The sequence below is a fragment of the Cryptomeria japonica genome, chromosome 5 (genome assembly GCF_030272615.1).
Source record: "Cryptomeria japonica chromosome 5, Sugi_1.0, whole genome shotgun sequence".
Lineage (NCBI taxonomy): Eukaryota > Viridiplantae > Streptophyta > Pinopsida > Cupressales > Cupressaceae > Cryptomeria > Cryptomeria japonica.
This window is the reverse complement of record NC_081409.1, coordinates 923,454,002-923,467,896: the sequence shown is the minus strand read 5'-3', so window position 1 is coordinate 923,467,896 and position 13,895 is coordinate 923,454,002. Positions and strand designations below refer to the sequence as shown.

At 37.4% G+C, this 13,895-nt stretch overlaps 1 protein-coding gene across 1 annotated transcript in view; it reads right to left on the bottom strand.

Annotated features, from left to right (window-relative positions):
* The window catches only part of LOC131066255 (hexanoyl-CoA synthase), a 179,793-nt gene that overhangs the window by 101,571 nt on the left and 64,327 nt on the right, over positions 1 to 13,895 (bottom strand). Inside the window, exons 5-6 of the mRNA XM_058000981.2 lie at positions 13,066 to 13,106; positions 12,790 to 12,918 (exon numbers count right to left, since the gene is read on the bottom strand). Coding sequence (XP_057856964.1) covers positions 12,790 to 12,918; positions 13,066 to 13,106 — 170 coding nt within the window. The remainder of the gene's footprint in view (positions 1 to 12,789; positions 12,919 to 13,065; positions 13,107 to 13,895) is intronic.

Here is a 13,895-nt window from a genome sequence, read left to right as displayed (position 1 = left end):
TTAAGTATCTTCTTGTTGATGATGTGAAATAAGAAATTCCATATTAGAATGAATATATTATGTGCACCTAACGCTATCTTTTGTTTGTTTGCAAGTCAACAAGATCCAGTTGGAGGGAGATTAGGCCAGGACAAGGAGGACCTCTTCAAGTTTCATTATCATCATGGATACTTCAAATGCATGGAAGAAAGACTTAGCTACATCAATACTTCCCAACACCACTACTTTGAGCGAGCTAGATAATGTTGAGTATCAACAGATATCTCTCAACATCCCTTCATGGTGACAAGTCAACTCTACAAGTGCAAGTTGAAGCAACGTCCTAGTCATCATCCCAGTCACCACTCACCAATCAAGGAAGGTCTACCTTTGCATGTCTTCATTCAATGTACCTGACTCATGAGGGATGGCACAAACTTCGATGTACCTACCCCTGACCAAGCTTGAAAAACTCAGATTTTGCAATAACTCGGCAAGGCCAAAAAATTTAAAAAACTTGGGACTCGCCAAAACTCTGCGAAAAACTCGGCAAAACTCGGCAACTTTATCGAACATTTGAAAATACATTTTTTTTTTATATATAATTCAAAAACACACATTTACACCAAATTTGTATAACATATATGATTTCCATGATATATAAATCAAAATTTTTTGGTAATACATAGCAACAAATGCAAGTATCATAGTATAAACCAAAAACCAAGTGCAACATATGAATAAGAGTTCAATACATATCAACGTATCATAGTGACAGACTCATAGAGTCATAGAGTCATAGACCACAAAACAAGAACCTCTGAAATTCTGATTACATATCAAGTTCAAAGTTTGGTATCAATGAAAATAAGAAATCATAAATTGCGTCTACGACTAAAGCTCAAAACAGATTGTGGCCGCTGGGTGGGTGGTGCTGAAGTAGTGGCAACATCCTCAACACTAACAGGTGCCTCTGCTGCATGATCAACCTCCTGCTCCTCACGTGCTGCCACTTCCGCATCCCATTCCTCTCCTGCCCTCTCCAACTCACTCAGCTGCTCATTAGTAAGGAATGGATCCAAATCATTATCAACATCATCAGGAGAAGCAACCCATTCTGCTGCACATGGATCAATGTCATCCAAGTCAAGTGCTTCATGTGAATCTTGCCCTAGCACCTTCTTCTCATGTAATCGAATGTTGTACCACACATAGACAAGATCACTCAAGCGTTGTTGAGTCAACCTATTGTGCTTTTTTGTGTGGATGTTCTCAAAAACACTCCAGTTGCGCTCACAACCAGAAGCACTACAAGGCTGTGATAATATGCAGATGGCAAGCTTTTGAAGATTAGGCGTTGTGGCACCATAATCTTCCCACCACAAATCTGCAATGATACAAAATGTGATTTATAACTTGTAAAGATTTCAATAATCTTAAAGAGAGAAATAAATGGTAAAAATTAAACATATGTTTTTTTTTACCTGGTCGTAAGGTGGCTCTCCTACGTTTGCAATCAAGTGAAGAAAACAATTCCCCTAAGGCCTTCTTATAGCTCTGCAACTCATCAAGTATCAGGTCTCGAAGGATCTCATCATCAACTAATCTCCACATGCATGTGTCAAGGCCAATTCTAACCTCTGCATCTGCTCTGAAACTCGGAGAGTAAAAAAACTTGGGATTCAAGAAGTAGGCAGCAGCATGAATATGTTGGTGGAGTTGATGGTTCCACCTCCGATCAATTATGCGCCATATGGGTTCATACTTGGTCTTGTTTGACCCATACAAGTGTTGAATTGCCTCTTTGGCCTTATCCATGGCCTCGTATAGATACCCCATGGAGTTATGATCCCCATCCACCATTCGTAGCACCCTCACCAACGGTTCCGACACCTAGATATAAAAAATCTAACAAAATCAGCAGATTGAAATATTAAAAATTAAATAATAAATCATCAATTAAAGTTTCAAAACTTATATTGATGATCTCCTCCACTATCTTGGCAAAATTAGTATCAAAAATGGCAATCACAACCTTCTCTGCTTCAGGCTTTGTAGCATAAGGACTCCCCAACCATCTTTCACTCACGAACATCCGCTTCAGGTTGGGCAATGTAGCAAGTATGCTCTGCAAGGTGAGGAAATTGGTAGCAAAGCGTGTGACCCCCCACCGCACAAGATCCTTACCTTCAGTGTGCTCTCTCATAAGATTCAGGACCCATGTGTGATCGTAGATGTATTTGGTGATATTCCTTCCATCTTCAACCACTTTCTTTACCCAACTTAGTTTCCCTATGTCCTCAAGGAGCAAGTCAAGACAATGGGCAACACAAGGGCTCCAAAATAATGTCAGATGTCTAGCCATTACAAGTCTGCCGGCTGCCACATATGCAGCTGCATTATCAGTCACAACTTGGATGACATTTTGCACTCCCACATCCATCACCACCTCATCCAACATGTTGCACAAGGTCTCCGCATTCTTCACTTCATTGGAGGCATCAATTGATTTTAAAAATACTAACTATCCTCCTGAAGCAACTAGAAAGTTGATGAGTGTCCTATTCCTACCATATGTCCATCCATCAAAAAGAATGGTGCAGCCATTCTTTTCCCAAATAGTCCTTTGCTCTTCCACTAATGCATGAGTGTTTTGGACCTCATCCTGCAATAATGGTCCACTTACCTCGTAACGGCTTGGGGACTTGAACCCCTTACCTGCCACAGTCAACGCGGTGACCAATTGGTCCCAAGATGGACTAGAAATAGCATTGAACGGAACATCATTGTAGATAAAAAATCTAGCACACGCCACCTTGGCTTGTTGGTGAGCCTCTTTATTCCATGCAATGCCAAGCAATCCAGGTTGTGCACCAAGAGTGTTACGTGGAATAAAGAAGTTTTCCATGTTGCTGTCCAAAGTTCCCTTTGCTCGTATCCGTGGCCCAAGGGAAGAACCAGATGTCCCCACATCTGTATGTGACCCTATGGAACTCAAATCTGCCCTTGGGGCTGCCATTGCCTTTGTTGTTCTCTTTTTTGTTGCCTTCCTTTGATCATATGCTTCAAGCGCTGCTATTGCATCTCTCGTAGCCTCTTCAGTACATTTCGTACAACTTGTGGTATCTCGGCATTGAATTTTTGCAAGGTGATATTTGAACCTATTAATGCCACCTTTTACAATTTTTTTGCAATGGTTGCAAAAAACATCTCCTCGTTTTGGACCTGGTCTCCCATGTTTCCAACAAGGGTCTCTCTTTTTGCCACCAACTTTAACTGTAGAAGCTGAATCCATTTTCTTTCAAAAAGACGTGGAAAAGAACCTAGCAAAAGAGAGACAACATTTAGAGATAAATAACATTGTTAACAAAAAAAATCACGAACATCCAAAAATTACAATGACTGTATAACTGTATTTTATTTACAGTCATCTATTAATAGATGACTATCTAAAATTAAAATTTTTAATTGGTTGTGTATTTTTTTAAGTTTTTAACTTCAAATTTAAATTTAAATGAAATACTTTAATACACATTGACATTACACAGTTGACAGTCATTTCAAATGACTATGAGTATGTATTACACAGTGATTTCACAATTGACTGTGTAATACACAGTCATTAATTACAATGTACATTAATGATTAATGTATTACACAGTCATCAGTCATTTGAAAATGACTGTGTATTACACAGTCATTTCAAATGACCGTGTATTACACAGTCATCAGTCATTTGAAAATGACTATGTATTACACAGTCATCAGTCATTTGAAATGACTGTAATGACTGTGTAATACACAGTCATTTGAAATGACTGTGACTGTGTAATACACAGTCATTTTCAAATGATTGTGACTGTGTAATACACAGTCATTTGAAATGACTGTGACTATGTAATGATGACTGTGTAATACACAGTCATTTTCAAATGACTGTGACTGTGTAATGATGACTGTGTAATACACAGTCATTTGAAAATTTGAAATGATTGTGTATTACACAATCATTTGAAATGACTGTGACTGTGTAATACACAGTCATTTTCAAATGACTATGACTGTGTATTACACAATCATTTGAAATGACTATGTATTACACAATCATTTCAAATGACTGATGACTGTGTAATACACAGTCATTTGAAATGACTATGTAAGGACTGTGTATTACACAGTCATTTGAAATGACTGTGACTGTGTAATACACAGTCATTTTCAAATGACTGTGACTGTGTAATGATGACTGTGTAATACACAATCATTTGAAATGACTGTGTATTACACAGTCATTTGAAATGACTGTGACTGTGTAATACACAGTCATCAAATGATTGTGTATTACACAGTCATTTAAAATTTTAAAACATAGTCATTTGACTCATTTATATTGACTGTGAATACATAGTCGATTAAAATTTAAAATGACTGTGAATTCAAAATAAAACAATACAAAAAGATCACGAATAAACAAGTAAAAACCTGGTCGCACGTGCAAATGCAAACCCTACTGGAAATCGCGTGGCGTTTTTTGCTTGCGTTTTTTGCCTTCCGAAGTCGCGCGAAATGGAATAAAGACTTAGGTTTTTTTTTTTGCCTACGACTTAAGTCGCATTTTTCTCGCGTTTTGTGCCACGTTTTCGGGCGGGTTTTGGCGATTAACGGCGAGTATTTGTCAATAAAATCGCGGCGACTATATGAAAAAATCGCGCCGAGTTTTTCCGCGATTAACTCGCGCGCCATTAGGGATCGCGATTACTCGCAAGTTTTCTAATGGCTCGCCGAGTTTTGCAAGCCTGCCCCTGACATATATTGGTCCACATTCATGGAATGTAATTTTCTCATTGGCTAAGGAGAGTTTGTTGTAACAAACCCTAATTATGGTTTTCATTGTAGAATCTTGGCCATTGATCTCAAATTAATCTGAGCCATTGAAATGTAAAGAGCTCTCTATATAAAGCTCTGGCTATTCATTTGTAAAGAATAATAGTCGATAGTTAATAGTTAATAGTCAATAGATAGTCTAAAGAGAATAGAATAGAAGTTAGAGTAAAGTAGGAGAAGGCAGAAATTGTTGCCTAAGTTGTAAATGAACTCCATTTTCATTGACATTGTGGTGAAGTGTGTTGTTTCTTTACAATGTGCATGGTTTCTTGTTGGATCCTCGTGTTAGATGATAAATAAATTAGATTGAGTGAAATAAGTAGTTGAATGTATTCACGTGCCTCTTACTGATTGTGAGCGTGCCTTGTGTGGTCAACTGGAATAACATGAGTTTAACCTCGAATCATCCTACACTCATTGTTTATGCATTAACTTGAATGATGATCAATGTTTGGCGGTAATGGTTCAAACATCTTTGAAACGTCCTTAGAAGATTGCACTGAGCTTGTGTCAAATTGTTCAAGTTGATGGTAAGACCTCGCTCGGTAGGGTTCCATATAGTCATTCACCTATCTTCTTACATTCTAGGTCCTAGCGTAGATTTCTCAAACCCTATTTCTTTTGCTCTTTTTTTATCTTCCAGCCAAGTAGACAGGACCTAAGTTCCAGCAAATCAAGCACTCAGGCATTTGAATGTAAGTCCCCTTGTGATTCCAGCATAATCACATCAACCAACTAAGCTTATCCACACGTAGAGACCCTACATACCAGAACCTTGGAGTTATTTCGATTGATCCTTAGGCAAATCTTCAGCATTCGAATAACTTTGTTCAAGAGAGGATAAGATACCTTGGTATTTTATTTTGTGTTCGCATGTGCATAAAAAACACATCAACACTTCCTAACTCTCAACTTTTGAGAGGAGACAATTATGTTGCCTAGAAAACAAAAGTACAAACCAGTGTTCCCTGGGCACATACCCCCCTGCGCCAAATCCCCGCATTTTCGAGATGGGGATGTTTCAGGACATGGGGACGCAAAGGAGACACCCCCCTACCACACCACCACCTTCATCAAGACATCAAGGACGCCAAGGATTCCGTTGGGACACTGTTGGTTGAAAAAATTGTAAACTTGTTAGGTTTACAAAATGGTTTCAGCAACAATGTGTGAGATTGAATCTCTCCTATTTATAAGGGAAGGTTCCCCTTATTGCTCTAAACAGTGTACAAACAAAACTATAACTATTTATCCTTGTCTAATCTTGGGCATTACACCATCTTATTCTCTTTTTATAGAATAGATGCTTATCCTTTTCTCTTACTTTAGAAAGAATTTTTCAACTAAGAGCAATAATAATTAATAAACGACTAAGTTATTAAAAACTAACTTAGAAGCGTACCAATGAACTTTTGATAACAAAGAAGCAAAGTTTTCATAAAAGCACAAAGTCTTTCATTTCTTCCCGAGACGGAAAAATAGTAATGAAAGCTCAAAGTCCTTACACACTATAATCCTATCAACCTTTTATAAATAACTTTTGTAACCCAATATTGATTTTCTTCAAGTTAACAAAACACGGCTCAAAGTCTTTATATTGTTATCCACATACAATTCCTAATTCTCAAATTCTGAAAAGTAACACAAAGTTCACAAAACTGAATTTGATCTATTCTATAAACAATGATTACCCACACCTCTTTCACTCAATCAATTCAAGATTATATAATAAGAATGACGTAAGAACACTCATACCATAGACCACAATGAATTCAACACAAAGTTTGAAAGCCAAAGTTGTTCTCTTCTTTGATGGAATTTGCAAAATAACAATATGAACTCAAAGTTTCACTTTGCTCTTCACTTCGGCAGAATTTTTATTGCATAACAAAAAAGATAAATATTTACAAAGAGCCCCCTCCTATATATAGGTGATGATAAAAATGTGGGAGAGTTCTAACTAACTTTGAATTATTCAACATTACAAGTCCTTAACTATTTTGACTTGTAATGTGATCACACGTAATTACATATTCTAACTTTACATGTAATGTGTCTAAACAAAATTCCAAAACTACTTTCTAGAAAGCATAGAAAAATATCTAAGAATCATAGTGTGCTTCTTCTTGGTCTTCATCCCAGGTCATGAATTCTGCAAACTTGTGTAATGAGGCTTGTACTTTGTCATCATTTGGCCCAGAAGTGTGACTTGCCACAGCTATGATTCTAGTGACAATATCTGAATAACTGATGAAAGAGTTATAGTACTTAGAACATTTTGCATTATATTCAGGAATGTCTGAAGACTCATCAACTTATCAATAGAGGTTGATCAGCTTCAATTTACACCTGAATGAGTGAACTGAATTTTGAAAGCACTGTTTCTACAAATAGTAGCTTCTTATCTTCATCTACCAACCCATAGGAAACTTTCTCAAATTTGACATGAATTTCTTGCTCATCTTCAGCGCATGACTTAAGGGCTAACTCTAAATCATTCATCAAATCTTCAGTAACCTGAACTCTGGTGGTCATGAGTCCCTTGAATTCAATATATTGTCTCCTAGAAGACAACACACCATAATCCTCCTATTGAGACTGCAGGTCCTAAGACAAAACCTCAATAGTGTGTTTCAAATTGGATTTGACCTCTTCCAAACCCTTCAAAATTCAAAGAACTACCTTCACAAGTTGAGTGCTTTGTTGCAACAGCCTGTTTGCCCAAGAATCTATTGCACTTGCTTTATCTCCGGCCATCTCAACCTTCTTGATGGATTCCTCGGCAATAGAAGATGGCACTGGATCAACTATTTCAGTAGATTTGGTGATCTTCAAAAGTACTAAAATGAGTTGTTCGCTCTGCTGCTTCAACTGATCTTTCTTCTCTCTGAGCTCATCATACCTTTGAATCAATGACGCTATAGATTCTTGTGCATCGTGCTTGGTACTATCATGTGTCCGTTTCCCATGCTCAATTCTTGTAATCTTATAATCTGTAAACTGCCATACCTCTAAGCCAAGACACTAATGTAGTAGCCCAAGATCTATCATATCAAATGTCTTCTTGAGATCATTCTTGGTTGTCTCAACCATTGTTTCTAAGCTTCCTGTGATAACTAGGTCATCAACATATACATCAATTATCACAATCCACCCTCCTTGATCCTTGAGTAGAGATTTGGATCATATGGATGCCTACTAAATCCATGTTGTAGTAAATGTTCATCAATTTTAATATACCAAGCTCTAGGAGCCTATTTGAGACCACAAAGATACTTTACGAGTTTGCATACCTTTTTTCTTTACCAAGTGCAATGTACCCATTTGGTTGGATCATATAGACCTCCTCCTTAAGTTTTCCATTGAGAGAGGTGCTCTTTACATTCATTTGGTACAATTTCCATCCAAATTATGCAACTAAAGCAAAAATCATTCTGATTTTTTTAATCTTTGTTGTGGGAACAAATGTTTCTTCATAGTCAATTCCTTCTTTTGGGGAATATCTATTAGCTATTGGTCTAGCCTTATATTTATCCATACTACAATCTGTTGTGCGTATCGCACACCCATCCCCGTCTTGGACAGGGACCCCCAGTTTGTGCCTTTCTGTCCTTGCGGAGGAGGAAGGGGGTATGAAGGGTCAAGTGCCGCTAAAACCAAATTCGGCCTCTAGGGCCATATTGCGAACTTCAAACTCCCCAATTCTCGCAAAGTCGCCTAAATGTGAAGAAAGAGTTCAAACTCTGCAAAGATGTTGAAATGCCGATTTTTGCCAAATGGGGGTTAAAAGTTAAAAATATCAAAACTTTGAAAAAGGTCACAAACCCCCAAAATTCACCAACAATGGATAAATTGCGAAGGTTTTCAAAAGATCATAAACCCCCAAAGTTTGCCATCCAAAATCGCCCAGTTTCAAGAGGTTTGCAGAATTCTAAAATCGCAAAGTATAAGAGCTCGCAGCGGTTGCAAAAATCCCGAAATTTGCACTAAGGAGGCATAAAATGCTAAAATGTCAAAAGCCTTGCAATGGCCCCTAAAACCCTAAAGTTCAGCATCCATAAGGAAATCGCAATTTATAAAGTTTTCAAAAGACTCTATAACCCCGAAGTTTGCAAAGGGCGAAAGTTTTAAAGTTTGAAAAGAGGCCTCATTCGCCAAAATCGCGCCATAAGGAAATCGTGAGGTTAAATAGTTCGCGGTGAGAGATACAACCCCAAGCTCGGCACCATTTGAAAACCGCGATATTAAACTTTGCAAAAGGCATTCACAAGCCGAAAATCGCTAAAATGAAGCATGGCGTTTTTATAATTTATTTGCAAAAGGCATTCACAACCCGAAAATTGCGAAAATGAGTTAGGCGTTTTTATTATTAAGTTTACAAAATGGGTTTTTAGCCCAAAAATTCCCCCCTCTTGACCCTAACGTCGCAAAATAAGTGAAAAGCATTTGAACTAAAATCTTGCAAAAGGCCCCTATGGCCCGAAAATTGAGTGGGCAAGCATCGTGATTTTGAATAAACTTGAATTTCACCTATTAAATCCGAACTTTGCCAGGTAGAAGGAAAAGGTATTTCAAAGGCGTTCGCAATTTGGCTAGAGAGTCGAATTTTGCCAAGAGGTCAACCAAGTGGGAACTCGCGCAATTTAATCCTAAAGCCCTAATGAATTCAAAAGAAGTAGCCTAAAAACAAATCTCTCAACTTGCCTAAATTCCTGAATTCCTAGAGGAAAAAGTGAAAACATTAAAAAAGATACATCTCACAAAGAGCTTCTCAAAGCCGGACGTCATAAAAAATTTAATATTTGTTAAGTTAAATTATTTAATTTTTCAAATTGATTTATTAAAATGAAATTGATCATTTGCAGGTCACAAGACATCATCGCAGAAAACCAAGAGCCAGGCACTAAAAGATGGAAAAGAAAAGGATGTAGGAATGCGCTGCAAGAGCGCGAGATTTGAATCGGGCATTGGGAAGTGTGCCGCCGGACAACAAGCTGAAATTCACCACCAAAGACCGAAGAACACTCCGAATACTACAAAGTATGCGTTCTCAAGAAAAGCACACAGATGGATTTAATTCCAGAAGTTCAGTTTGTGTAAACTGAAACTGTTTTATTTGAAAAACTGCCTATGGGTCTCGCGCAAGATATTTTTCTAGACAGTTATGTCCAACTACCGGATAGACTCAAAATAATGCCAAAACAGTTGTAGGTAGTTGAAATTATGGTTGGTTGGATAACTGAGAATTGATTGGGCATAGGTTAAAGTTGCCAACTTCTGGAAGGCAGATCAGGACCCTTGGATGCAATCCATCCTAGCCTTCGATTCAATATTGTAAATTCTATAAAAGGCAGAGGCCTTTCTTTTGTAAAGGGTTAGAGATTTTTGTTAGATAGTCAGACAGTCGGTTAGAATTTCGTAGTTAGATTTTAGAAGGTAGAATAGGTTAGATCTTAGCAGTAGCATAGAGATGCTGCAGAAATTGTTGTAATAGGCAGCTGAAATCAATATATAAACATATATTTGGTGTTTATTGTCTTGTTTTCATCCTGTTTGCATGGTTTCTTTCAGCTGGTTAAATTTTAGAATGCAGGGATTTTAATGCTGAAGTGTGGAGAGGTATTTGATGCATTTTTGGTTCATACCATTGGGGGTCTGCTGATTGTAGGTGATCGTGCATGGTTAGTCTGAACCCAAACTATGCTTAGTTCAACTGTAGGTGTTCGTCTTAGGCTACGCCAGAATTGGGTGCCTAAAACGAGTGTCTCCAGTCTGAAAATCCTTCATCCCTTGGAGCTTGCACCATTTTTGTCTAGTTGTGAGGGTATCTCTAGCGAAACAAGAACTAGTTTATCGAAATCTGTCTACCCACTACATCAGTTGTTATCATCCTTGTCCTTAGGCTCCCTGAACCCTTCCCTTTTGATTTTATTTTGTAGTCTGAGAATCGCAACAGACTAGCTTGTTGCAAATCGTAAGTCCCCTTGTGCTCCCAGCAAATCACATCGACCGTTGAGCTATCCTGCAGTCAAGACCTGACAATCGAAACCTTGAGGTCGTCCCCATTGATCAAATTGAAACAACATTAGGGATTTCCTTATCTCAAGAGAGGATAGGATACTCGACGAGTACATTCTATTCTGCGTTGGCCGGATGAAGTCGCAAGTTCAGTGATTTTAGACCCGTCAACACCATCTACCTTATTCTTAGTTTTGAATATCCATTTATAGCCAACGGCTTTCTTACCTAGCGATAGATCTATGAACTCCCAAATCTTATTTTTCATTAGGGATTGATACTCTTCATTCATAGCCTCTTTCCAAGGCTTTGATTCTAGTGCTTCTTGAACATTAGATGGCTCAAAATTATCAAAAACTAAACTCATCAGTGCTAGATTTACCTCCTTGCAAGCCATGCTACAAGTCCTTGGTCCTGAAGTTCAAGTGTATGGGACTCCATCTAGTTTTGCATTGCGAATGGTGTTGGTATACCACTTAGGCATAGGTCTTGTGACATTTGTGCATGTTGGTGGATTGACTATCAACATTCCCATTCCCATCCAAGTTGAAAATAGGAACAATTTTTGGAGTAGGTAATGAAGTGGAAGGTGAACATAACTCACTCCTCTCATCAAAAATGACATCTCTAATGATGTATATCTTTTTTGTAGTAGGATCCATGAGACGATAGGCCTTAGACTCGCTACTATAATCAAGAAGAATTCATTTCATGGATTTCTCATCAAGCTTATTCCTTTGATGTTTAGGAATGTGCATGTATGTTATGTGGCCAAATATATAAAGATGAGAGATAGATGGATATTCCCTTGTCCAGGCTTATTCTAGTGTGATGCCATCAAGTGCTTTGGTTGGAGCACGATTCAAAAGATAAACCGATGTATGGATAGCTCCAGCCCAATATGTATGTCCCAAGTGAGAATCCTTCAACACGCTACTCTAAAGAGCACATGATTATACTGAGAGGGGGGTGAATCAGTATAATAAGAAACTTTTACTTTTTCAAACTTGATTATATGTAAGATTAACAATTTAAATGATTAAAAATGAACGAGATTGAGCCAAAATATGAAGAAATGCACAAGTTTGAGCCAAAGTCTAAAGAAATGGACAAGAAAGTGCAAAAAGAAGTGAAAGAATTAAAAAAAAGTTTTAAAAAAAACGATTTTTCTGTTTGTTGAGCATGCATATTCACGGATGATAATCCTGAATTGAGACTTGCAAGACCGACTCCAAGACTCACACAAGTCCCTCCCCAAGACTTGGTGAGTTTGTGCCTAGACTTGCCAAGCCACAGCTCGTGAGTATGTGGATATGAGATTCGGCGAGCTCTAGGACTCGTGAGTCTCCCAAGTTTTGGCAAGTTTTGGAAGAATTTGCAATCTATGATTATTGTTATTATGGCATAGGGTTGGTGTTCAAGCAAGGGGCATTTAGTAGCTTTTACATATAAGTCCTATTGCAATGCAAACAAAAGTTTATCGCTTATGACAAGGAATGTTATGCCTTAGTCCAATCAACTACTAGCATTATTATTTTCTCACAAAGGTCATTCTACATATTAATCATCAACCATCATAGTTATTATTGACTCAATCTAATTTTCAAGAATATAGATATTTGAAGATTGTTAAAAAAACAATCACCCCCATTTCCTAATTAATTAGAATTTACTCTTAGTCACCCAATATTTAATGTGACCACTAAAGTAGGACCCCTGATATAATATGTTATTATTCCTAATATTTGACAACTCATTCAATATATATCTAACAATGTACCTCTTTTCCAGACATCACGTAAGAACCAACAATCTACTGAGCAAAAAACAATAATAAATATTAAATGGCCATGATCTCAAATTCCAGAATCATAAAGGATGATTAATTGAATTGCAATAATCTTTTACCTATCCAACAAACGAGTTCGTTCCAAAAAATCTTCCCAAGAAATGTCACCTTCTCGCAAAGGCATGCACAAAGATGAGTCTCTTCCAGGGATTACAATTGCAATTGGAGAATTGGCTTCAATCACTCTACTGCAGTAAACAATTCCATGAAGACAATTAAGAGCTAGAATGCTTAAAACAAAGAGACAAAATATCACGTGAAAAGGCATATTAACAAGCTCTAACGAAACATAAACATCTTTTGATCTCATATCATGATGGGTTCAAGAAACTTACGCATAGAGAGGAAGTGTTTTATCCCCTCGAATGATAGCATCCTGCATGAACAAAACAGCTATACTTTAAAATACCATAACTACTCAGAAATAATTAATTGAATTTTAAAACCCTATGCAGATGTAAACCATACATGGACTTAAAATGCACACTTCAAATTATAACTTTGAAGGATAATCCCCAAATATGAAAGCATAGGTTTAGAGACTAACAATAATTGTTAACACCATAGCAAAAAACAGCCTGGAAAATAAAAGATTTTAAAATCTTAATTTGAATAAATTTACATACTTTCCAAATACTCTTTGAACAAACCAAACATTTTAGCACTTCAGGCATCATAGTGATAAGGAAGATGCAGGGGTAAAGCTCTTACAAGTGTACATTTGAAGGGCAACAATCTCTCCCCCATATAGGTAAGCATGCAAAGTACTTGTAAGGAATCTCCCATCTCAAGGTTTTAAAAATTAAACAAATTTTTATATGATGTTTTATCAGGATTCAACTGTAACCTGTTTGAGTCGAACTTTATTGACCCATATTTCACGAGTATAAGTGGTCCACTTAGCTCTCATTGCATCCAGGTGATGCTCACAAGGGTGAAGCAACAAGACTTCTTAGGAGGTCACCCATTCCAATACTACTCTTAACTCAAGCATAGTAAGCGTATAATGCCTATTGTTATGTTTTTTAATATTGGTTATTCGGCAACAAATTAATTGTCCAAATTAAGTTTATTGTCACTCTTGGATAGTTATGTGTTGGTTGGTTGACGGTTGTGCTCCTCTTGGCAACCATCAAGTCATTTAAATATGTTGTGTACCGTCAAG